Source organism: Micromesistius poutassou (assembly GCF_964030765.1).
Source record: "Micromesistius poutassou genome assembly, chromosome: 17".
Taxonomy (NCBI): Eukaryota; Metazoa; Chordata; class Actinopteri; order Gadiformes; family Gadidae; genus Micromesistius; species Micromesistius poutassou.
In genome coordinates, this window is record NC_140287.1 from 8,511,966 (window position 1) to 8,538,909 (window position 26,944).

Genomic DNA, 26,944 nt, shown 5'->3' on the forward strand with positions numbered 1-26,944 from the left:
GAGAGGAGAGGAGAGTGGGGAGAGGAGGGAGGGATGGAGAGGAGAGGAGGGAGGGATGGAAGGGAGGGAGAGGAGAGTGGGATGGAAGGGAGGGATGGAGAGGAGAGGGGAGAAGAGGGGACAGGAAAGAGGGTGAGAGGGGAATGAAGGTGAGAGGGAGGGATGAAGAGAGAGCGGGAGGGGGAGGGAGAGGAGAGCGAGGCAATACAAGGAGAGCGGGGAGGAGGGCAGAGATGGAGGGAGGGAGAAAGGGAAGGAGGAAGAGAGAGAGGGGATAGAGGGAGGGAGGAATGGGAGGGAGAGCCACTTTTCCTCACCGTGTTGGATGTCCTTCATCTCCAGATGCAGGCTGGATATGAGGATGCCCACGGCCTGAGATCTCTTCCCATCCAGTAACTTGATGATCTGTTGGGGGGCAGAAATCTATTTATTATTCAGAGTCAGTAGAAAAGTAAAACATGTTTATCCATCATAATGATTTACAAAAACAACTTACAACAACGAGAAAGTGTACATTTAAATCAAAATAATAGTTTAAAGGAGCAATGTGTAACATTTCAATTAGCTTGTGGTGGCTTAAAATAACCTGTACATATCTGTAATCAATGCTGATTTCAAAGATGTAAAAAATAAAACCCCATCCTATACATTCGAATTTATATATTATAAAAATAAAAAATGCTGGCCAGCACAGTAACTCTCTTTTTTTACAAGATCAACACTCCCAAAGCCCCTCACACTCACGCCACTCAGCCAATCGAGCTAGGATAGTTCCATCACACAACTGCACAGCCAATTAGAGTGGACAGAACACTAATGGGAGGGGCTTAATCTTAAAAACGTTAACTTTAAAAGCATCACCAACAATGAGATAAAAGACACACGCACATTGACTCCCATGCATACACTTCTCTCACACACACACACACACACACACACACACACACACACACACACACACACACACACACACACACACACACACACACACACACACACACACACACACACACACACACTAGCAGATGAGCAGGTTTTCTCTTAAAGCACACATTTCACATAATCAGAAATTTCATGTCACAGCGAAAAAGTACAAAGGCCCCCGAACGTGGCGCCATAAAGGACAGTCTCAGAGAAAAGAAAAAGAAAAAAAGTAAGGGTGGGGGGGGGGGGGGGATTGTTTTTTATAACAAACTATAAATTCACAGCATTTTTATACGTGCCTTACACATGGACGCAATTACTTATGACTGTATTCAGCCATAAAGCCAGAGAGCGTTGTTTGGCAAGCCGAAGGGCCGCTCTAAAACTTAATGCGTCGGGCTTCTTCATTAGGCCATCGCGGCGCACACCGCTACTGGGGCCACGGCCGCCGGGGCCCGGGGAGCGGGGCCCTTAGAAGTGGGTATTGCATTACCGGGCGTTAGTGGGGGCCATGCTGCTCCGAGCTCCATTATACCTGGATCACCGGGGATCTTGCACTCTGCGGACCAGAGACGGCGGGCAGGCCCACCAGGGCTCCCCCCTCCCCACCCCATCTCCCCTGCCCCCAAACCGACACCTCTAATTAACCACTTTGGAAGAGACCGCACTAAAAGAAACACGACAACTTAAAAAAAAAAAAAAACATAGCCGTCCTGGGAAACCCCCCCTCCCCCTCCCCACCTCCCCACCCCTGCTCGAGAACCCTCCAATTAGGCGCAGCGGCTGACTTAACGAGGAGGGACAGGGCGAACGGCGGACCGCTGGTCTCACAGTTCACGCCGTACAGCCGAGGCTGCTGGGAGATCTGCTTTCGGGGGGGCGGGTGGTGATGCTGATGCTGACATCGAGGAACCGGGAGTAGGAGACGACCAATAGATAACAGCAGCTCCCCCCTGTGGATCGGAAGGGGAACTCTCCAAACCCGCAACTAAATCTCCAACTCTGTGTGTACTCAATTATTAATAAAACTGAATATATCTGGCGTCAAGGTGCCAAATAACTCCCCAGAGCGGGATAACACTGAGGAGGAGCGGTGGGAGGAAGAGACACACAAGGAGAGAGGACAAGGCGAGCGTGAGAGAGGGGGAGACGGCGGCGGTTTGAGATGCAGCAGGTGGCTGATGTTAGTGCAGATTGGCTGAGTGCAACAGGTTCAGAGCACCGGCGATCGTTTACACAGACGAGGCTGCGCGGCCAACCTGCTCCCTGGTGCCCGTCTGTCTGACGGAGTCGTACCAGAGAGAGGCAGAGCGCAGTACCAGGACTTATCGGAGGGGGGGGGCGGGCGCTTCTCGTCAATAGGCGCCCTGTGATGCGTCTGCCCGCCTGCGCGGTCATCTCGGCCCCGCTGGTGTTAATCTTACACCCACACTCACATGACGCGCGTCATTTCCCAACACCTCAACTATGCTTTTAATAAACTCTGGGTGAGAGCTCATAACTCATCCCCCCCCAAAACAGCGATGATTTTAAAGCAACTGTTTGTTTAAAGAACCAAACGGCGACGTGTAAACTGGACCGGGACGTGGGCGAGGGGAAATATGTGCCGCCTCATCCGCATTGTGTTTTGATAGCAAAACACCCACACACATGTACACACACACACACACACACACACACACTGATGTGTGGAGTGCTTCTGTGAGTGATTGTGCATCTGTTTACAGCTTAACATTTCACCCCCTTATCATCATTTTCTTCCTCCCTTTCATCCATCTCTCCATCCATCCATCCCTCCCTACCTCTCTCTCTCTATCTATCTATCTCCCCCCTCATCCTCCCCAACCTGAATGTGCCGGCATGCGCATAGTTCCAGCTCCGCACACTACAGCACCCCCCCCCCCCCCCCCGCCTTCCTGATCTTCTCTGGTTGCCTCCCCCTCGGCCCGTGGAGTGAAGCCACATGCCTGCAATTATACCCCAGCTCAGGTCAGCCCTGGGTGGGAGGGTGGGAGGGGGGGGGAGAGAGCGAGAGAGAGAGAGAGAGAGAGTGCTGTCACCCAGCTTTGATATGGTAATCAGCGGAGAACAAAAAAGACACGCGAGTAAACAAGTGCTTTGATTTTCCCCCCCGTTTCACACGTGATAAAGATTAAGTGTAGAATGCGTGTAGGCATAGCCTCTCCCCGGCTGCGTTCCTGCGTGTCGAGGGGAATGGTATGCGAGTGAGCGCGGGGAGCGGGAGGGAGGCTTGTATGCATAATGTGCAGACATTTCCCCCTCCGTCCCGTCCACCTCCTTCGAGCGCTGAGCGACGGCCCGAGCCCGGAGGCTCCGGCGCGATCTGGTAACACTTTCCCACGAGGCCGGGTCAGGAGCGATGGAGACTCTAGTGTCGCTGGGCATGAGAAACACGCTGAGAAACACGCTGACACACCCGCACGCACACGCACACGCGCACACAACCACCGGATTTATGTTCTTGTGACCCACTTCTCGGGGTCACGTTCAAACACGAAATACGTTCAGATTATATGATGAGAAGACGGGACTGTAGATCAATCGATTGATCATCAGACGGAAACAAATAGCAACACAAACACTCAAAACACACACAATCACAAACAGACTCACATACACTTATACAACACAAAGCAAATGTGGGAAGCAAATCCAGACCCACAAACACATGCAAGATAAAAACAGCATTTTTCTCTCCCCGACAACTCACACAACGTGTGTGTGTGTGTGTGTGTGTGTGTGTGTGTGTGTGTGTGTGTGTGTGTGTGTGTGTGTGTGTGTGTGTGTGTGTGTGTGTGTGTGTGTGTGTGTGTGTGTGTGTGTGTGCTGTTGCGAGAGAGAACAGATGTCCTCCTCACTTCCACAGATTACAGCGTCCGTCTGTACTTGATGACGTGCATTTCCTTTCCCTCAACCTCCCCCCACCCATCCCCAGCATCCCCCCCCTCCCACTTCCCCTCCCCTGGCCGGTCCTCTAAGACACCTTCATGTCATCGCACAACAGCCACCATCATCATCACCCTGATCAACATGTTCCCTGTCGGTTCCCACGTCATCCATTTCCCACCCCCTCTACCCTTGTCTCCCGAGGGGGGCTCCTCTCACGATGGACCGCCTGGAGCGGGCCGCTCAGATTTAGCGTTATTGGCAAGCGAGAGTGACAGACAGTCAGACAGACAGAGTGAGAGAGAGAGAGAGGGCGGTACATTCAGTTCCATGGTTTAGCAGAGAGAGCGAGAGAGAGAGAGAGAGCGAGAGAGCAAGAGCGAAAGCGAGAGATTTCTGACAGAGGGATATCCGTTTCCGTTACGTTTTCGGAACTCGCTTTGTCAAATTTCTCCGTCATTTACTCATTCTCCTGGTCGCTGTTGTGGTCACTGTAATCATGTTTGTATTCTTCGAGCTCTCCGGGGTTAACTGGCGTACACAGCGTATAGGAAGTGAGAGAATGGAAATTGTGTTTGCTGTAGACGCGACAATCCATGATCCCCGTCACATCCCATACAAACCCCTCATCCGCCCCCACAAACATCCCTCCATCTCTGCCTCCTTTCACAACCCTTCGTCCGCCCCGCCAAACTCCTGGGAGGTCAGCGCTATCTGCTGTGTGATTCAGGTCATGATTCAGAGGAGAGTGCATGTGCCCGAATCAATCATTGAGAAACGCAAGGCTCTGCACCGCCAAGGAAGCTGAAAAACAACTGCCCCATTTTTAACATATCAATACTCGTTTTTTGGGGGTTGGGTAATTATGATGAGCTGGACTGCTATTGTACTGGAAAGAATGAGACTGGGCTCCCGACACAAGGCTGGCCACCCACACCCACACACACACACACTCTTGAGTTGAGTTGAGTGTCCTTGAGTTTGAATGAGTATATCAGGGTGGTTAGGCATTTTAAGGGGGTGATGTAAGGCAGTTGGCAGGACGCGTGTCTGTGGTTATCAAGAGTTGGATCAAATGTTTTGCTTTTGAAGATCGCTGGTAAAGAATGACCAGACTGGATGGATCTCTCACACACACACACACACACACACACACACACACACACACACACACACACACACACACACACACACACACACACACACACACACACACACACACACACACACACACACACACACACACACACACCCCCCCCACACACACACACACAGTGTGGCCCTACGGAGTGCTGTGGAGCCTGATTGATCCGAGGAGGGGACGTGTATGGATCGGGAGGGGACCGTCTGGCCCACAGGCTGAGCTCCGACAGTCTGGACGCCAGATAAGCCGCAGCAGGGGCCGCAGGAGGGCTGACGCAGCTCTGGCCGCAGCAGAACTTAGTGCAGCGCTGCACCATTGGACTCCACCAGCCGTCGGCGCTTCGGTGGGCAGGCAGGGGGTCTAGGGGCCGATCGACTGTCACATCCCCCTTGGTGAGCACTTGGTGTAGGGGGGGGGGGATTCACACAGGACGTGAAGACACACGTAGTTCATTTATAAGAGCTCTCTGAAACCATTAGGAATAATTAAAGGATCATTAACATTAAAGAGGCGGCGGTGAAGTGATGCACAGCCCCACTGTGAGGTCTCCGGAGGGGAGGAGAGAGAACCTCATTTCGATTGGCTACCGCAACCCTGACCAACTTGGGAGGGCCGGCAGCCTCCATTAATGAAACCAAATCACTTTCCTCGTGGCGTACTACTGTACTTTCCCCCAGCGTCGTGACGTGACCGAATGTGGCAGCTCTTATAACGTCAGTGAAAACAGACACAGATACCCTTCTTATTGTTGGCCCCGGCGCCGCGACCACCCCCACTTCAGTAGAAATGAAGTGATTTACCGAGGGCTCAGCGGGTCTCTCAACGCCGACGGTTCGGCTCAGACTTCAAACGGCGTAACTTGGGGCCAAAAACACAAGACTGCATCTCTTCTCCCTCCAAACATGTCGGTCCCAGCCCCCCCCCCCCCGGCCTATCACATCGCTGCGCCACACAAAACACCCAGGAACCTTCAGAGGAGTCCCTGTTGCTGTGGGAGAGGGGAGAGGGGGGGGGGGGGGGGGCGAGGTCTCAGCAACACAGTGTGTGTGTGTGTGTGTGTGTGCGTGTGTGCATGCGTGTGTGCATGCGTGTGTGTGTGTGTGCGTGCATGCATACCTTCTTGGTTTTGGCCTTCTTCTCGTAGGTGTCCGACAGGGGCTTCTTCTTGGGCTGCAGGGTGGCCTTGGAGAAGAGATCCTCAAACTCCCCGGTGTCCACGATGTCGGGCTCCTCCAGGGAGCCCCACAGCGTGTTGTTGCTGGAGACGCACACGGAGAGGCAGGGTTTCAGTCCGCGGTACACACCACGCATCACGGTTTTAAATTAAAAAGACATTAAAGAAACAGTGAGGCTACCATAAGCGGTGACCACTCGGTCATGGATATATGGAAAAAGTAACAAGGGCTTTGGGTTGTTTCAAATGCTATTTGCTGTCAGCTGGAGACATAAACAGACGCTGTCGTCTATTTGTCGTGGTTTATTTGATGCTAACTCGTTCTGCCTGACTGTTTATTTCCATTTTCCAGTTTGGTGTGCATCAGAAAGTTGGCCCTGACATACGCCCAACTGAAGTCACTTTCCTGATTCCTAATTAAGCGTTATCTACTAACTGGGCAATGTAAACATGTAACAAATCCCTCTTTGGGTTTCAGCTGTCCGTTAAGGGCTGTTTTTACCCTTAAAAGAACATTTTGGGAAAATGAGTAAGGACACAGGAAGCCATGTTGTGGCTCGCCGGTTGCCGAGTAACGTGGAAAAAAAAGCAAACAGAAGCAGAAGACAAAGATGACCCAAGCGAGGTGGAACTCAGGAGTTTAGAGTTGCTCTTCTGCACTCTCGCTCGCTTTCGTTTTCCACACAAGAATCCAGAAAATAATGTGAAGCAGTGAGACGACGGAGCATCCACACCTGTTTAACGTGTGTATATTTATCACAGAGCAAAACTTTATCAAATTGAAGGAATAACAATAACAAAACGCACAATCATGATGTATCGTTGTCATCATGTATAAAATCATTAAGCATGCAAGACTTTTGTAATTAAACGTGTTTAGTGTTGAACCGCACATTGTGGGAGATTGTGTTATCATACTGTGCACCAGATTAATATTATGAATAGTGAAAGTGACACCAAATCAAAAGTTATGTATACAAATCTGTCCTGATCACTTGAAAACAAACAAAGCTTTCCTCACATTGAACTGTTCCTATCCCGTTGTTTTACTTCGGCCTGAAAGTACATATTTTCACCCTTAAGTCACAAGGTCCACTGAAAATAAACAACATTTAACAAGGATACACGCGGGGGGGGGGGGGGGGGGGGGGGACGGTGAGCGGAGCACAACAACACAGGCTTGGCTGACGCATCAAAGCCCCAAAACACCAGAACAATCAGGTCTCCTGCCAGGGAATCAATCGGGGTCAGAACAGGGAAACTGGTTCTGCTTTCTGCTGGCGTTCACACTGGCACAGGCCTTCATCTATGGCTTCCCCTATCCAAGGACATGATGATAAACGCAGAGTCGGAAGACAAAAAGAAAGCCCTCCTTTCTTTGATTTCACACCGCGCCTCGCAAACGGACAACTCTACAGCTTCAGAGACTAAGAAAACCAGAGGCAGGCTAGCCCCACGTGGAAAAACTGAATTATCCATCAATCCCACAAACGCTTTCCCGATGAGACAACGCTTTTCTAATTGATCAGACAAGTCCTGCTGACTGCTTTTGGATTCTCTCCTCTAATCCTCACTCTCCCCGGTCTACGGCCTGCACTCCCAATACTGCACTAGTGCAGCCTATGCATACACACTTGTGTCCTAAATGTGCACCCACCGACCCCACACACACACACACACACACACACACACACACACACACACACACACACACACACACACACACACACACACACACACACACACACACACACACACACAGTAATTGCAGATCAGTTAGTTGATCCGGCTACAGTTAAACATATGACCCCTTTAATACCCCTTTAACTCACCTACCCCTCTGCCCTGTACTGTAACATTTATTGCTCACATGAAACTGTTGTGGCCCCCTGAGTATATCAGGTCCTACCACCACAGACCTGGACGAGCGAGGGGAGGGAGCGGGAGCGGGAGAGGGAGAGAGAGAGAGAGAGAGAGAGGAAACCACAAGTCTACTCTCTCCCTCCCTCTATTTAATACAACCAGGCCATAAAGCCGGAGGCCTGGCTACCAGAGGCAGCGACCACAGTCACTGTAAATGGACTGGATAATCCACTTACAATCACACAAGCAGTGTCAACGGACTGCCCTTCAGAGGGGAAGCTAGGGGCGGTGGGAGGGCAAGAGTCACGTCTCGTCTTCCAGGTGGGTCGCGTGTAACAAAAAGGAAAGACGGGCCTACTGGGAACAAGCTATAGGAACATTAGAATCTAGAAGCAGGGCACGCTGACACACACACACACACACACACACACACACACACACACACACACACACACACACACACACACACACACACACACACACACACACACACACACACACACACACACACACACACACACGGGGAGTTAACGTTTACACTCCCTCTAGTTAATAGAACACTACAGTGGTGAAGGGATCATGCCTACGGTCAAAGAGGTTAAAGGAGTGCTCGTCAGCAATGGGACTCACTTGTTGTCCTGGATCTGTATCCGGGTCCAGTACAGGGGCTTCATGGGGCAGGCCGGCTCCACGCTGGGCTTCCGCGGGGCCCTCTCCACCTTCTGAGCGAAGCCACCCATGGGAGGCGGGGGTGGTTGGCCGGAGACCGGTGGTGGGGGAGGAGGAGGAGGCGGACCCATTCCAGGGAACGGAGGCGGGGGTGGAGGAGGGCCACCGCCTGGGAGAGGTGGGGGTGGAGGTGGGGGCGGAGGGCCAGCGCCTGGGAGGGGTGGGGGCGGCGGTGGGGGTGGAGGGCCACCGCCTGGGAGAGGCGGGGGCGGAGGTGGGGGTGGAGGGCCTGCGCCGGGGAGGGGTGGCGGCGGAGGTGGCGCGGGCAATCTCATGTGCCCCGGCAACGGAGGAGCGGAAGGTGGTGCGAGGTGGCCGGGCAGGGGCGGAGGAGGCGGCGGCGGAGGAGGAGGAGGTGGTGGTCCGGGTGCGGCCCCGGCCCCAATGCCCGGCGGGAGCGCGTCCAGGGTCAGCCTGCGGGGTATGTTCTGCGGGCCGGGGCTCTGAGCGGGCCCCTCGTCGGGGGACTTGAGGAAGCACTCGCGGTCGGTCTGCACGCAGACGGTGCGGAAGGCCTTGGGCGGCGGCGCCGGCGCCGGCGCTGGCCCGTCCTCCTTGGAGACGCAGGCCTCGCAGCGCAGCTCCAAGCCGGCCGGGACGCCGCCCCGCGCCCCGTCCCCCTGCAGCCGGGCCACGGCCCCCTCCAGGCGGGACAGCGTCACAGCGTGCTCGCCCCGCAGCTGGAAGGTCTGGAGCTCAAAGTCCACCTATGGGAGGGAGCGGCGGGACGTGGATGGAAACGTTTGGGTCACGTGGATGGAAACATTTTCATGCACAAGTAACTCCTATTTTACACAAGTCTACTTTTTTTTTTTTTGCAGTGCAGAATGCCACTGTGACGAATAAATAAAAAAGGAAAACAAACGAAAGGAACGGCGTAATTCATGACATGTCGCCTGCACTTGATGTGTTGCCAATGTTACAATAACATAATGAAAATTCAATAAGTCCACTGTTTATGGGACATTTCAAACAACAAAAAAAGGCCAATCAAAGCAAAGTATTGATTTGAGAGATGGAGAGGAAGAGAAAGAAGACCAAGTCCTTTTGAAATTAATCTTACACATGATCGTTGTTAGCGTGCGGTGGGGTTTAGAAAGGGAATTAGGCACGTTCTCTTTCCTTTTCTTGTGGCCAAAATAAATGCATGAGAAGCCCATGCCGTTTGATTCAACAGGGCCCTCTGAAAAATACATCTGTCACTGTCAGTTTTTCTCTCTGCCATAAGTTGAGCCCAATTTGGCAGCGAGAGAAAAACACACCAAACCAATCGTGGGGGGAAAAAATAATAATAATAAAAACGCACTACCCCTGGAAGTTGAGACCTGGAAGTTGAAGTCCTAGCTACAGCTTTCAGTGTGTCCCTGACCCTGCGAGACACTAGGTGACTGTACACACAAGACAACTGTCTGGATGGGAAGCGGTCCTAAAACGGGACGCTTAATGATGGGACATCTGCGAGTCATAATGTCACACAGATTCCTTTCTTATAAACTAATTGTTTATAAGAAAGGAATCCGGGATATTGGACATGCATGTCACGGCTTAGCGTTTTAATATGCTGTTTACTGTTGGGTGTTTTTATAACTGTACGGTCTCAGAACACATGAAAGAAAGAGAAGAGAAATGTAATTGATTCGACCGTGACTTTGTGGTTATAAATGGGACATCAGAATGAACGATTGGTACATGATGATTGCAAACAAAAATATCTCCAAATGTGTTCCTCTGACAAGTTGTTATATTGTCGGTCAATGTTTATCATATCTCATTTGATTATTCATATCCTTGGTTTCAAAATATGTTATTATTCTGAAAAGTATGGTTGCACGTTTGAAAGAAAGAGAAAGGCAAGAAGACCAACGAACAACAACAACAACAAGACAACCTAACTGAACGCCAGGCGATGGCACAAACTGTAAGTCTCCTCCTCATAGGGTCTGACTGCCCTAAGTCTGCTGCTCATCTGCAATGCATTCCCAGATTTCATGCTTACTTAGTGCCATCTGGTGTTTGGTAAAGAAAATTACTTGACTTGGCTTGATTTCGCACAAGCAATGCTTTTAATAAAAAATAACAAACTTCATGTATTGAAATTTAAAATCAAGTTGTTGATCAAGTAATCTCCCATTTTGTGCTTTTCATTTGCTTGAACTTCAATTTTAGTATTCTGATTTGGCTCCTGCTGTGCCAGCGTAAAGCACAAACACTTTAACATGAACCATCTTAAACGGGTTAAAATACAACTTGTCATACGAGTATTGCTTTCTTAATGTATTACAGTTTTGACCAATGGCTCAAACACACATTGTGTAATTATTGTGATAACTCACATGCAACTTTTCCACCTCTTCCTTGCATTCTCTCTTCAGCTGCAAGAGGGCAGCCTGGTGCTCTGAAACGAGTCAGGAGAAGAAGACTTGGGATTACCCCGCATACTGGAAGCAGAAACTAACCCCATCAGCCTTATAGGACTTCCATTTTAACAAGGTTTTCACTATAGAGGAGAGACCGTCTATGTGAACAAATGGAAAGGCACACATGTGTGGATGTGTGATGAAAATTCAGGAGGCAGTATTTCTCATCATCCGTGTTGACTTGCAGGATACATTTTGTTTTCTTAGCAAAACCAACTTGTGTAACTTGTATCTTGTGAAAGCATCTTCTGTGCAGCTTTTAAGTGTTGTTTCTGGAGCTCTGCAACTTACAGTCACATGTACTTACAACAACACTTTTATCCATTGAGAAACATTAATTCAAGATCAAATACTGGATCAATACATGTAAATGTGTTACTATGTTTAGTGATAATAAATTCATGACTCAAACTTTATTCTACCAGTCCCTGATCCCTGATGGCTGTTCCACACAGCCATCAAGGACCTTTCGTCTGCTTTTTCAACTCCAACTACCAGAGATAGGCCAACCCCAGAGAGAAAAAGTGGCATGGTGCCGTCTTGCACATTCAAACAATGCATTTTTTCTTCCTAACTCAATAAACCCTTTCAATTCAATTCAGTTTATTTAAGAAGGGGACAGTGCAAATTAATAAAACACATGATCATACATGGGTTCAAAATGCCAGAATTAGCCAAAAGGCTATTTTTCATCTGTAGTCCCCTCGCCAATGAGCCAACTTGTTTTGTCCTCCTTTGTTTATCTTCCCTTCCAGCTAGATCGCTGAGCAGGGTGAGGGTGTTTGGGTGTGAAGCATCTGTGGGTAGGTGCATGGGAGGAGCCTTGTCTATGATTAGTGCCCGTGTTAGCTATGGTGTAACACAAAACCAGCATGGAATAATAAAAGAGTTCATCATCAAGGATGAATCATAGAAGGTGTGGCAGTTTCTGCCAATAAAAGGTATGTAAATGAAGGCAGAGTGGTGAGGGTCCATCACCTGGGAGAGATACCCCCATGTCAGGAGGTATCTGACATGAGGAGAGATGGCCCCTGACATGGGGGTCTCTGACATGAAGAGGGATGGCCCCTGACATGGGGGTCTCTGACATGAGGCGCTCCCGTGGGGGATGCTGTTGGGGGGGGGGGGGGGTGGGGGAGATCTCACCTGCCTCTGTGTACTTGAGTCCCACTTTGTCCTCCTCATCCTTGGGCTTGGGGGGCGGCCAGATGGCCTGGAGACGGCCAGGGGTCCTGTCCTCGCTGTCTGTTGGGGAGGTCAACTCGGTCTGAGGGGAGGGAATACATGGTTCATAAATTCAAATGTTATTTTTACATTTGCAGAATGTATGAGACCTCTCTGGAGCTGTGAATATCAATCCCATTTTGAACCTCCTACAGAATCAAGGAAACATTGTCGTGATTGCGTTGGCGGGTACATACATAAACCTCTGTGGGACTCTTAGCGTCAGAGGGGCTGAGTGGAGACTTTGCACCTCTGTCAAAAATAGACTTCAGAAGCTCCTTCTCGTTTTTAAGTTTCTGTTTAACAGCATCTAGGTCCATAGGATCCAGTATCTCCTTTTTAGGGGTTTTGGGGCCACAAAGGTTTTTAAAAGTTTCATAGGCTAAATCTGAGGTTTTCTTCTTCTCAGTTGGAGCTGTGATGACTGCCATGTCTTGCTCCGTCGTCTCTCCCTTGGGGGCATCCTTTTTGGCATCAGTGGGGGACTCCATCTCATGGTCGGGCTTGCTGCTCATCTCATGGTTGTCCAGGTTCAGGAGCAGATTGAGCTGCCCGAGCAGGTTGCTCTTGGTGTCGGCCATCTGTTTGGGTTCGCTGCGTCTCCGGACCGGTGTCACCGCGATCTGCTCGGGGTAATGCTTGGCCTTGTTCACCGTCTTTTTCAGGCTGAGCACGGCCAGCTCTGTGTCCTTCTCCCTCTGCTTGATCTCCGACAGCGTTTCCCGGTCCTCCCCGGTCACCCCCTTCTTGTGCACCCGCAGCCCACTGAAGAGGGCCGGCAGCTGGAAGGGCCCCGCCGGAGACGAGGCTGCTGTCTTGGAGGGGGAGGAGTTGGCGGAGGCCGGGAGGGATGAGGACGCTTTCTTTGGGGACGAGCTAGGTGACAAGCTTGGTGACCTGACACAAGTCTTGGTGGGGTCCTGTGTGATCCGGGGTGAGGCGGATGAGGCACTTGAAGCTTTGGTACAACCAAAGGACCCTGAAAGGTCTTCAGTCTTGCCATTAGTGTCCGACTTTGATTCTGGGCTAGTGGAGGGTCCAAGTGAAACATTTTTCCTGTTACTAGATAGAGGGAGCGCGGAGGAGACAGCACTGGAATGAGACTCCTCTGGCCCCTTCCCATCTCCCACCTTCTCCCTGCTTATCTCCTTCACTTGGTCCACGTCTCGGGCTTTCTGTCGCTCTCCTTCCGCGGCTATCTGAGATGCTTTTGTCACACGATCAACAGGCGCCGCAGAAGATAACAACAATGCAGATTTGCCAGATTCATCTGCTGAGGGTACTGTTGAAGAAATTCCTTCCGCCCTCGTATTGTCCGGACCCGTTACTATGTCTATGCTACTGCAGCTGACGGTGTCTGCTTTGACATGTGTGGCCACGGCCTCACACACTCCCGTTTCCTTATTCCCAGGCGTGTCGGTAGCGGTGTCCCCTAGTGGACCGCCTGGATCATCCTGGCCCGTCTTAGAGTTTGTGCGGGGGAACCTGCTTTTGTTAAGTGCAGAAGGGTTCTTAAGGGATAGCTCCATCAGATTGTGAGTTCTAAACACCGGGTAGTCCACGTTCTCTTCGATATATGTATACTCCAGACCGGACTCAAGCGGCGGATCTCTGGGCCGCTCGCCTCCCCTGCCCGTCTGCTCTGACAGCATCATCTCCGGAGTCCGTGAAAGCCCTCCCGATTGCGCGACGGCTGTGTGCATCCCCTCCTCGTTGTCGACGTCATCGTCGTTCTCAGCGTCACTGTAAGTCTCCACCACGGTGACCCGCAGCAAATCCGAATCAACTGACTGCTCCTTGGGGGTGAACGTCCCCAATTGAACGTCCTGCGTTTCCACGGAAGGCACGGAGACACATTTGCGACGGGAATACACACAGTCTTGCAGCTCGGCATTTTTATTCAAGTGCCTAGATGTTTGCTTACTTTCTTCCACAGTAGCTTCCTCCTTCGAAAGGGTTTTGAAAGCCGTCAGGACGGCTGTCCTGGCCGGTGCCGGGGAGGCAGACCAGTCGCGGCCGAAGACGTTGGAAAGCTTATTGATTAAGGAGCTGGGAGGCAGGCTCTCCGGTTTAGTCGGGCGCCTACCTGCACCCTCCATTTTTTGTTTCTCACCCTGTTATATTTCTGGAGGAATTGAATCAAGGTGAAAGGAGGGACATGTATTGGCCCCACTCCAGTGTCCCTTTTAGGATGTCAACAAACAGGGTCATCTCTCCCCCTTCCCGTCATCCAAACTGCTCCTGTTCCACCCCCAGGTTGCCTGGGAACAAATGTCCTTTGTGTGGAAAGCCCACTGCACCTCTCCTTAGCCTTCCTAGATCGGCTACACACATTAATAAACGTTATCTCTCCTGCAAACAGAGCGGCCTCCAATAAAGTCGTAAAAATCCCAGGTAACCTCTCCTTTAGGTCAAAGTAAGTAACTGCCACCGGTGTTCTGATCGCAGACAAGCAGCTCAGTCGCTGCTGGAAACATTTCCAAGTATAATCCTCCTGGGAACGATCATCCACCTTCCAGAAACATTTGAAGGAAAAAAAAGAAGCCCTGAGCACTTTGGTGTGGAAAGTTACAAAGTTCCAGGGTTATTTTGATTCAGTGGCGTGGCGTGCCTCACCAGTCCTGTGCGTGGCTTGCCTCACTCTACCAACCTCTGCTCTCAGGCTGCTACTGGGTGCGAGGAAAACTCCCTGAGGTCGGGAAGAAATGTGTCTCACTGGTTTATCCGGTCTAGGGCCCGCCCCCGTCCCACCCCGGCTGGGAGGGTCCTGGGACCGGCAGGCACCACAGGTGTCTGATTACCCCTTTCTTCACTTCCGCAAAATGGCTGCCCAGGTAGTGTGTACACACACACACACACACACACACACTCTCCCTCTCTCCTCTCCGTGTTGACATGCTCTGTCGTATGTCTTGCGTTGCTGTGATTCAGGGATACACCGTGGGTGTGTGAGTTAGCGACTGTGGTCTGGTGGAGCGGAAGGGAGGTGCAAATATTACAGCCTCCGGTTAAACCTTTAAGCGCAGCAGCGGGTCATTACAACACAGATTAAGTGAGTGGAGAGCTGGTGGAAAACTTATGAAAGAGCAGCTGAAAAAGCAGTTACAACCGGAATATCTAAAGTCTTTCAGTGTTGAACATCTACATTTAAGGAATATTCTTATGTATTCTTTAAAAGAATCATGGGTATTTGGTACAAAGCTCTAAGAGAACAATCCCATCGTATTAATTACGCTACCAGAGGCATTTTAACCACTCTGAATTCTTAAGTATCCTGTAGTAAGGTCAGTCCACCTCAAAGCATTCCTTCAGACTGGTCGAGCACACTCCATGCCCAAAACAGCACACGTCACTTCACTCCTACCACGTTTTAAACGCTTTGTCATTGCAAACCATTAAAAAAAAAAGGTTAACAATGCTTATTTTGAATTTAATAAATATTACTTGCCCTGATCTTAGGTCTAGGAATTGCAAATCCTCTGTATGGGATCAAGTATGGGAGGGGGTCCTAGGGCTTAAGGGTTATGTGAATGCTTTATAACATACAAACACACATGGTACATGTAATCCAAGAGGGAGGAGGGATGGAAAGAGTCACGGGTCGGATACCACTGCACACCAACTGCAGTTTAAGTGGTTGGTCTCTTGCTACATTATAATGAAATTATCATTATACTATTGCAACAGGATAGTAATCATCATTGAATTACTGAAGTCATCCGTCTAAATAAGATATTAGAGATGTAAGAGTGAATCAAGGACCATTATAATGTCTGCCTATTGGTCTTATTCCCAGGAGGACCCTGAATGTTATGCTTAAACTCGGTCTGGGTGTTTTCCACCACCGACCCGTTCCATACTGGTACTGACCCATGTGTCCTTCTCCCACTGCAGAACAGACCGTTGAAGGTGCGGTCTGTGAAAAGTCACGGAACATAAAGCTTTGACTATTGCCAAATATTGTCCTTCAGTCTTCAGTCATATTGTGTTTATCCATGCTTGCCCAATCTGTATGTAAAACTAACCAAAATATTTTATAAAAAGAAAATATCACAATCTTTATACGCACACAAATGTTCTGAGAAAATTGTTACAAGCAATAGATTATCCTGTGAAAATCAACAAGACGCGGTGACTGGTTAAATGTTTTTTTATGGACAACAATGGGAGTCTACGCCACAAGAGCTGTAGTAAGAATATAACCCCAGGTTAAAATGTAATTGGGCTTGGGATTGTTGGTGTTGCATGTATTGCGATGCTGGTTTTGTCTTTGAAATACAAAGACCTGGCAAGCTGATCCACACGCTACTTTGTACCTAAATCAGGTCATCAGCCACAGGAATGTAAACAGCAAACCAACACCAAGCCTTCTATTGTGTTTATCAGAGGTCTGGTTGGTTGGGCTGAAAAAACAGTGTCAAGGTGTCACTACATTTGACTGAAACATAAATGGACACAGTTGTTCAGAAACATGTTTTGTTAGTCATTGACCCAGCTGGGAAGTTACTCGTCAAGCTCCAAAGCTTCCCTGTTCTTTCGCCTCGAGAAAAGTCACAGACAAACAGACATAAAGAGCAGGAGGGCAATCCAAAGGACCCCTAAGGTGAGAGAAATCCTTCCAACTCGGCCTCATGAGAGGTTGATAATGCCCGGCAGCGCTGAGGAGACGGAGATCGAAGTTCAAGCTGGGCCCAGAGTTCCACATTCATGACCTCTTAATTCAGTTCTAAGTAGTTTGGATCAGGTGCTTGAACCACTCGACTGGACAGAGCTCCTAATCCTAGCAACCAGAAACGCTACAGTCCTCCAGGGAACAAGTGGTGCTCAGACCAGTGGGAAGAAGAGCAGGAGAAATCTCCTACCAGGAAGGGAGGAAGCAATGAAATGTATGTTATTCATGCAATGTAGGTGTGTTAGTGTGTCTATGTTATTCATAGGTGTGTGTGTGTGTGTGTGTGTGTGTGTGTGTGTGTGTGTGTGTGTGTGTGTGTGTGTGTGTGTGTGTGTGTGTGTGTGTGTGTGTGTGTGTGTGTGTGTTACCGTGCAGTCTAGGTTGGGGTTGTAGGGTGTGTCTCCGATGATGTCGTCCTCGGGAGGCGTGATTCGCAAGAAGTCCAGACGGTCCGGTCTGGGCACCCGGGACAAAGGCTGCTGGGAGTCGTCCCCGTCCAGCATCCAGATATCATCCTGACGTAGGAGGGCGTCGTCTGCACGCACACACACACATTTCATATACCTCAACAGTCAAGTCAAATCTTCATTAGGAATCACATTTTTTGAATGATCCAACACATTAATACAGATCAGCACACGGTTATGTCACATACAATTTCAGGGGTACAAGAAACATATCCTTTTCCAAGTAAACATGCTTCCTATAATTGCTGAAATTGAGCAGTACTTCACTGTTACTCTCTCTCACACACACACACACACACACACACACACACACACACACACACACACACACACACACACACACACACACACACACACACACACACACACACACACACACACACACACACACACACACACACACTTTTGGTAAATGTTTAAAGAACCCAGCTGTATCAGTATTAAAACACACAGTGGGTGGTGTTGGGCTGAGTCACAGGTGGAGAGGCTCAAAGCAGGCGGAGGCCGAGAGTGTTTCAGCATCACAGCGCTCCGAGCGAAAGACCGCTTTCTGTTGCGGGCTGAATAATTGTTGCAGGCTATTTTTATCTAAGCTCAGCCACTCCCCCTACCCTGCATGCTCAGCATCAGAGGCTGCATCAACACAGAGCCACTGAAGAAACGGGTTTGTGTAGCACTGACCTAAAACACATGAGATTTAGTTACTGTTTGGACATGGAATAACCAAATCATTCACAGAACCCAACCCGATGACTGAATGTATGTTACGACAGTACAATAGTCAAATATGATACTGTTTTTATGATATTCGTTTCCATCTTGGTAACGAGATAAGGAGATGTATCTCAGTGAGAGTGTGCACTATTTTAAGTAGACACGTGCGAGCGTGACCACAACAGATGTCCGTATGCACACGTTCATGCACATGTAGAACATAGGTAAATCTTTCATGAGCCTCTCTCCTCCGTACCTCCACCACCGGGTCGTACAGTTGTGGGTGATGTTGAGGGAAGAACGGCTCTTTGACAGCATCCCTTTCAAAAAAACCTAACATCATGTTGAGCCCATTGAGAACGACTTAACGCATTACAGAATTAATCTCTTATCCCAGTACGCCAGCTCTGATTGGCTTGGTACGGGGCGTGGCACTTGTCACAACTTGAGCATCACGTGACACGTTCAGTCAAGTGAATTTTGCCTCGCTATAAATAAAGATATGTCATCGGGTCGTCAAGCTTCATTCTGCATGTTGCCACTTCACATGGCGTCGCCCACCTCTGATGTGATGTGAAATGGTGTGTGACTGTACTAGTAGACTGTAATAGTGATTGCAGGGGCTGGTTTGTGGATGGTGATATATAGATGTGTTAATATCTAAAGACATTGGTATGACTCTTCATGAAGACAAGCCCCCCTCCCCAACCTTCTCAAGAAAGCCCCCCATGTATGTGAAAGGCACATAGGAAATATAAATGAAGTGGAATAAAATAATGATGTTCAGATCAGTGTGTACGTGCATGATGTTGAAATGCATCCGTTTTAATGTGGTCACAATAGAAAATGCACTGTAGTACTGTATGAAACTGGCCTTTTAAAAAGCCTAAAATGTCCTCTTGAATGCGATCAGTGTCCAGGGCCAATATATTCTTTGATAAAAGCCAACACACAGAAACCTGATCCTGAGGGAGATCAACCTTGGGAACAACCCTGCAAATGATCTTTCTGAGACCGCTGCCCTTCTGCCCTACTGGTGGTGAGCAGAATGACAGGACCGGACAGCGGAGAAAACCCAGGAGAGTAGCAACTTTTCATTATGATAATGATTTCTCTGCTGAACAACACTGCATTGCTGCACTGGAGCGTGCTGAGTAGCGATGGACTGCTTCCAAATGCACAGTGGGCAACTTTAAGGCTGAGAAAAACACGTGTGCCATCTATCCCAGAACCTCCAGCATCCTAAGTATGGATAGTACAAGGACAACTGTAGGAGTTGAACCCATCTCCCAACCACTGAATTAAATAAGCATAGGGAGGCCTACGCTGTCCCCTGCTGGACAGGAAGGGAACATTGATGTGTGGAACAAATAAATCCACTGCAGTAAAAATGCATAGTTTCTGGTCACAGATGTAGCAGGCAGAATGACTTTGGGGAACAGTATCTATCCAGATTAGTAATTAGTAATGGTCTAACCCAGAGAAAATGAAGTGATCTTAATAAATATTGAGCATTTCATGTGACCACTGCAGTACTGCGTCCTCCTTAGGCTACTGAAGCAAAGCTGAATTTGAATATTGGCGAGACGATGAATGGCACAGGCACTTAGCTGCATTAGGTAATGGGAACTGGATTTATGTGTGCCAGACACTAATTCATTGATGTGTACTACACACACACACACACACAAAAATCTGCACTCTCATTCCTATTTAATCTTTCTCTCTTCGAAAGAAGCGAAAGATAAGATGCCTGATACATTAGGGAACACACAGAATAGTTCACCACAGTGTTTCTACATACATGTTGGTTCTTCTCACGAGGAGAATACTGCACATGCACACACTGTGTGGAGTGCCCTGATTACGAGTGAAGACTCAATATGTCTCAGTAGGACAGGTTAATCCCCTCCGTCAATGTGACATCATCTCATCCCGATGAGGATTAACAGTCACTGGATAGACTAGAGGGTCAAATGTTAGTTCCATGCAAATCTCTCTAAACCTTCCCATAGAGAAAAATCTCCAACACACACACACACACACACACACACACACACACACACACACACACACACACACACACACACACACACACACACACACACACACACACACACACACACACACACACACACACACACACACACCTTCTCTTCCCTTCAAGAAGAAATTGCTGTCTTTTATATAAATTGTATAACAAATTCACAATAAACTCGGCTGTATTGATGTCTGACTCAGCACCGGCTGGCTGTGCGGTTGCAGAGCGGAAATGGACCAGAATAGGCAGGGCGGCCGTTGTGACTGGTGTAACTGTGGGGGTGCCATGTTACACCGAGCGCTTCAGATGAAATGGAGCATGGCATCATGTTTGGGGGCTCAACCATTACTCATGAAAAACACGGTTTCGGAGGCTGCTGGGACACGCAGAGCGGCTAGACAGAAAGCACACACGCCTCGTGTACAGTACAGCAGGGCCTGGAGGAGAGGAGCTTGACTTTACCCATTTGGTGCATTTGTGTCTGGTTTATATAAAGTATCAGCCGTCCAATCTGAAAGTGGTTGCAATGAGTGTGATACGCCATCACGCATTGGTAGCCTACACCATCTGCTGTTAGAGTCATAGTGAAGAAGAGCATTGTCTCTTTCCCACCGAGAGTGGAGCACAGCAAAGCAATCAATTAAGAAACAAAGATGTTGTGATTTATAAGAGTTGGACTTCTCTCTCTCTCTCTGTCTGAGAGAGAGAGACAGAGACAGAGAGAGGACACAGAGAGACAGAGAGAGAGACAGGACATAAAGAGAAAGACAGAGAGAGAGATACAGAGACAGAGAGAGACACACAGAGACACAGAGAGACAGAGAGAGAGACATACAGACAGACACAGAGACAGAGAGCGAGAGAGAGACACAGAGAGAGAGACAGAGAGATTCTCCTTAAGTTATCCCCAGCCAGTCTGCCTTGGCAGAATCCACTTCATTATCTGAAACAGAGCTGGCCGTTGTCCGAGGCTGAGCGCTGCAGATTGTTGCAGGGCAGTGCACACATTGTGTTGAATGACAGCTTTCTGGAGAGAGTAGCAGCAGGAGATGGATGACATCCTGCTGCAGCTCCGCTGATCAGATTCATATGACCTTGCCCTAGCTTATTGGTTAACGTGGTTACGGTGTTGCGTACCATCCTGGCATATTAGCTATGCTAGCTTCTGTATCCTTGTGTTTGGGGTGCGTGCACGTGTACGGTAATTAAATTAAAACCTTTAAAATGTTTCTTTAAATGTATAAAACAAACAACCAACTTTAAGGTGGAAGTCCACAGCTGCAATATTTTTACAGTCCCGGAACACAACCGTAAAAATTGTACTTGGAAGTGTTCCACACACCACGGTAATACAATTGATAACTATAAACAATGTCCAATAAATGCCTCGACCCTTTTTAGGTTTTGGTAAATGATAACAAACTTTTACAAAATAATAAGCAAGCAAAATACATCTAGGAAAAGCAGTTGCAAATCAGTTAGCCGAACAAGAACAAACTAATAAACAGCAAGGGGCGCTGACAGTGAACACCACACAATGGTATTGTGCTAGAAGCCTCAAAATAAACCACAAATACAATCAAACCAAAACCGAAGCCACTTAATAACCAGTTAATAAGTATTTGTTTAAACTTTAAACAGTCTTAGTAAAAGGTAGCCGTAAAAATGTAGTTTGAGAAAAGTACTGCACTTCACCACATAACTAGGAAAAGATTTGTTAACAAAAGTGTCAGATCCACAAGCAAGTCAACTATAATATAATCAACCTGGAACAACAAAGGAAATGCTGTTAGGTAGCAAGATTCCCAAATAAAATACAAATCCTTAACAAATTGGGGTTAGAGCCATGAAGTATGGTGGATCGATCCAAGTACTTAAAGTAACATTTAATCATTACCAATTACCAGGACTAAACAAGAAAAAGCGATATAGCCAAAAGGTAACGCTATATTCCTCTTTCGTAGTTATTTCAGGAATGCCATTTGATATCTGACCATGAAATATTACATAAAACCCTCCTAATGGCTGTTCTAAAATAGAAATATCTTAATCCAAAAGAGTTGTTCGGAGATCAAATAAAAGTGGGTCATAATGCTGACCTTTAAAAGAATATCAAAATTCTAGTGCGCGTGTGTGCGCGTGCATGCGTGCGTGCGCATGGGTCCGAGGGCAGAGGCCCGTCATTACAGATAGACTACATTTGACTCATCTCTACATGAGTGAGGCCATGCTATGTACATGCCAGTGAGGAAGGAAGATACTATTGTAGTCTACAAACAAATATCCTGAGAAAACATGTCAGCTAACTACCATTACTTATGAATACATGCAAATACAGCATAAATATATTAGGGAATTACACCATACAACTGTCGTTTGATTTCTGGTCTAAATGATGCCAAGCTCTCTCTGTTAAGAGTGAGAAGGAAAACGTGTTCTGTATGGTTACAGGAAACAAGATTCATAAAAGTAATTAAGTCTAAGGCTAATAACAGTAAAATAAACAGTTAAATAAAGATACTGCCATTCTGGGAGGATGGGCATCATGCACTTCATATAGAGAATACAAAAAAACTCCTCTACTGATCCAATTGAAAAATAAAAGACAATGGTCACATAAAACGTGAAGAGTGTACCAGTCCAGGAGGCATGACTACATCCTCCTCATCCTTATTTGAAGGTAAATCCAAATAGAGTGGTTCAAAACACCACCAATGAAGTCCCATTGACCTGCAGATGCAGGTGACTTCCGATTTCTATGGGACTTCACACACGATGCGTCAGGACAGAAGATGCATTCATTCAAAGGCGGGCATTCTTTGCACACACAAGCTTTGAGTCATCAGTAGGCCAGATTAAACAGCCACCCCTGAAAACTGGAAGGACAGCACACACCAGCAAATCGCTAAACCCTCCGACTGCTTGTGATTGGGGGGTAGAACGAGGGGTCTCTGGGGAGAGCGGCGGCAGCAGCAGATTGGCAATGGTTCAGTTAGCAGCACTGTTCCTGAGAGCACAACCTGAACTTTGTGTCAACCGCACTCCTTTGATCTGAAAACTCTCCCACTCTCAACCTCTGGCACCTCTGCAGCATTGAAACGGGTTAACTGGTTCATCATCAAGGAATTCTCAGGGGGGCCTCCTCTGCAGCCCTACTGGTGGTTGTGGATGGGAAATTTTAATCTTCAGCACTCACATGCCCAAGACCAAAACAAAAAAGGGCAACAGAGCCGAGTTTGCACCGCAACACAACGCTTCATTTGCAGCATTGGTGATGGATTGCATATGGAATACTGTTCACACTTTCCACTGGTCTCAGCAATATGCCTACATAGGTTAAGTGTTGCCGTTTGACGGCTACGCTGCAGCCAAAGCTGGAGTATGGTCTGCATTAGAAAACAGGAAAGTGGAAACTCAGTAGAGAGCTGGTTGCACACTGCGGTGCTCGGAGTGACTAGACAGACGGACGTGCAGACAGACACACTGAACAACAAGCAACCCTTCAATAGCGCAACACACACTGCTATCGCCCTTCAAAACACCTTTTTTGTAATACAGCCCCTTCCTTTCATCACCACATCTAGGGCATACACCGAAAACGAAATAACACCACTCAGAACATTAAAGCATTGCTGTGGGAACAATGATGTCAAGGCAGAGGTTGCAGCACAACATACTTTTTCTAATAACACTGAATCACCTGTTGTTGTTGTTGTTGTTGTTGTTGTTGTTGTTGTTGTTGTGGTCGGGCAGTGACTGAGAGAATTCCATTTGGAGCTGCTGTTGCTGCTGCCGCTACTGCTGCTTGGCCGTCTGCCGAGGCTCAGACTCAGACGAGTGACAGTCTGCTTGTTGCCGTTTTTATCCACCATCTCCGTGGCGACGGTGGGTTCGTCTCCGCAGAGCAGGGAGCCCTCCCCGCCGGGGCTCACGTCCTTCTCCGACAGCAGCAGGATCCGGTGGTTGAGTGGCGGGCTGGCCCGTGCGGAGGCCGACAGAGGGGACAGCACGGGGGACATGCTCTGCAGGTTGCTGGAGGCCGGAAAGGAGGTGTTGAAAACCCCGGCGAGGGACGGCGACAGGGGGCTCTTCTTGGTGTGGGACGTAGCAGAGGAGCAGTGGTCCGTGGTGTGGGACAGGGGCAAACGGAGCCCGTCTGAAAGCTTTAGCCCCGAGTGGTGGCCGATGCTTCCTCCGTGACCTTTGGTGGCTTCCCTCCATTCCCCGTACGTCTGCTGTTGGACCCCGGCACTGGAGGTCCTGCGGTTGACGCGCCGCAGAGTCCCGTCCACGTCCTGCACCTTGGCCACCACCAGGACGCCTGGGTCCCGCTGGTGTATCTCGCCGTACAGCTGGTGCGCCGTCTTCATGACCGCCGAGCCGTCGGGCGACAGATCCTCCTCCCCGTTAGAGTCTAACCTCCTCACGGGACGAAGGTTGCTCCCGCTCTCCCTCCGGCTCAGCCCTTCCAGCAGGCCACTGGGGGGGGACTGCAAGCCCAGGCAGAAATCACTGTCCAATTCCGAGAGGCCGTTGCAAAAGTCAAGCTGAGGGTCAAAGTTGGGGTTGTCCTCCATCCAGCCCTGCACCTCAACGTGGACGTCATCCTCCAGCAGGACCTCTTCCAGAGACAGGATGGAGTTGCTGCCCGCTTGCCTGATGTAGGAGCCCGCTGTCAAGCGGTCATCGGAGATGAGCGCCTGGCTCCTGGAGATGCCGTCCTCCCTCTCCGGGACGGCGGGCAGAGGTTCGACGGTGGAAGACCTGCGTCGGCCTTTCCTCTTCGTCTTGCCCTGCGTTGCGTCCTCCGCGCCGTCGGGCTTCTTGCCCCCAATCTTCTTGAACTTCCTGCCCTTTGACGGGGCCTTCTTGCTCTCCACGGCCACAGCCAGCAGGTGTTTGTAGTCGCTGTTGGCGAGAGCCGGATCCGTGAGGTCCACTTCGTTGCCGTCCAAGTAATCCTGGAGTTTCCCCTCCTGGTTGCCCATCCTGACTCGGCTGGCGCAGTCTCCGCAGAGCGACAGGAGATCGGCCAGCAGCTGCTGGTGCTGCGCTGCCAGCCAGCAGAGCTCAGCGACAGCCTCCTTGGTCGAGCGAGGCGGCTGAGGGTTGAGGAGGAGTTCCTCCGAGGAGCCTGATGAAGAGTGGCTGCTTTGTTTAGACTCGGTGAGATCCTGCTCTGCCTGGTCACGGTCATTACAGGGCCTTCCCCGGGGAGGGGCGCGGCTCCCGTACGTAAATCCAGGGGCCCACCTCTTGGGCGCGTACAGCCTGATGAGGATAAGCTCACTTATGGGAGGGTAGAGAGGCAAGACAGTGTGTGTGCCCTCCATCATTGGAGAGCTTCTAATCAGCGAGGCAGCCCAGTCGAGTGCTTGAGTCCCACATGGTGGAGATGGGTGAGTGAGGGGGACGGCAGAGGAAGCCCTCATAAGTCTTCTGCCCATCAAACTGCCTGTCAAATAGAGACTAGATGTTAGCCTATATTAAACTGACCCATTATTTCTCTCTATCTATCTATCTATCTATCTCTATATATATATATGTATAAATATATAAATAAAAGAGGATTAGTATTCGAAAATGTACAATCAACATAAAGTGTTTGTTAAAGAAAACCACATTCATACAAAAGGTGCACTGTATCTTAAATTTAACATTGTCATATTTTGAGTCTGCACTTTTTTTTATGGAACTTGCCAGAATCCATCTGACTGCTTGCGTTAAGTTTGGGTTAAATATTTTAGCAGATCACTGAACTGTTTACATCATAACATTACCCCGTGGCTGGTAGCCTAGATAGCCTAGATAGCCTAGGCGCAGTGATGCATGCATCCATTCGGTAAGATTAAGGATGAAAAGGCTTTAAAGGCAAGCTACTGTTGTCCACAATTAAAAAACGAAACGTGCATGCCATGATATATTAAAAGTATATAGTATAAAAACTGTGCTGTTTATTTATGCTTTTTTTTAAGCTCAAATACTAAGCTGCACTTATTCAAGTGAAAGATGACGCCACTCTAACTGAACCTTAAGTGGGTAAAAATATTACCTTGAATTGATGCGACTTACCTTTTTCCACAGCAAGCAACATTCCTCTTTTTCATGTTTACTGCAGGCAGCCGGTGCTGCTCGCCGCTGCCTCTGTAGAGGACGGCACTAATCCCAACGTGACCGACAGAAGTGGCGGCCAATCGTCATGCTCACCGTTTATTTGACGCACTATGATTGGTCTCATGTCTCGAGTTAAACCTTCCCATTCTGAGTCAGTGCAGCTGCTGCTCCGTCCAGGTGGGCTCCACGTGCACGCGCACGATGGAGAAGATGCGTCAGCCGGACGTAGGATTTCCTCGTTTATCAGGGCTTTTTTATTTACAGTGCTAAGCATCACAAAGATATTCAGCATTAACTGCAGGATAATTCGTTGAAAAACATTTTGGATAAGGCATTTTGCACGCAGTGGCTAGATTTTATGGTGAAATGGTGTCATCTAGTGGCAAAATTATGTAGAAAATTATGTAGGCCTATGATTATGACCCCCCCCCCCCCCCCCCCCCTCAACAATTGTGGTAAGTATTTTCCTCTATTATGCCCGCCCGGTATATGGACCCCCCTATAAAGCCCTCTGGCCACCCCTTGTATAAAAGTCTAGCTCCGCCACTGCCTCC

General features: G+C 48.9%; 1 protein-coding gene across 1 annotated transcript in view; it reads right to left on the bottom strand.

The window, feature by feature from the left end:
• Nucleotides 1–25,609, bottom strand: part of LOC311361920 (formin-1) — a gene marked incomplete at its 5' end in the record, with an annotated part of 48,182 nt that extends 22,573 nt beyond the window's left edge. Inside the window, 7 exons of the mRNA XM_084481716.1 lie at nucleotides 318–405; nucleotides 6,092–6,233; nucleotides 8,643–9,448; nucleotides 11,075–11,136; nucleotides 12,305–12,425; nucleotides 17,423–17,589; nucleotides 23,977–25,609. Coding sequence (XP_084337842.1) covers nucleotides 318–405; nucleotides 6,092–6,233; nucleotides 8,643–9,448; nucleotides 11,075–11,136; nucleotides 12,305–12,425; nucleotides 17,423–17,589; nucleotides 23,977–25,609 — 3,019 coding nt within the window. The remainder of the gene's footprint in view (nucleotides 1–317; nucleotides 406–6,091; nucleotides 6,234–8,642; nucleotides 9,449–11,074; nucleotides 11,137–12,304; nucleotides 12,426–17,422; nucleotides 17,590–23,976) is intronic.
• Nucleotides 25,610–26,944: the final 1,335 nt, after the last annotated feature.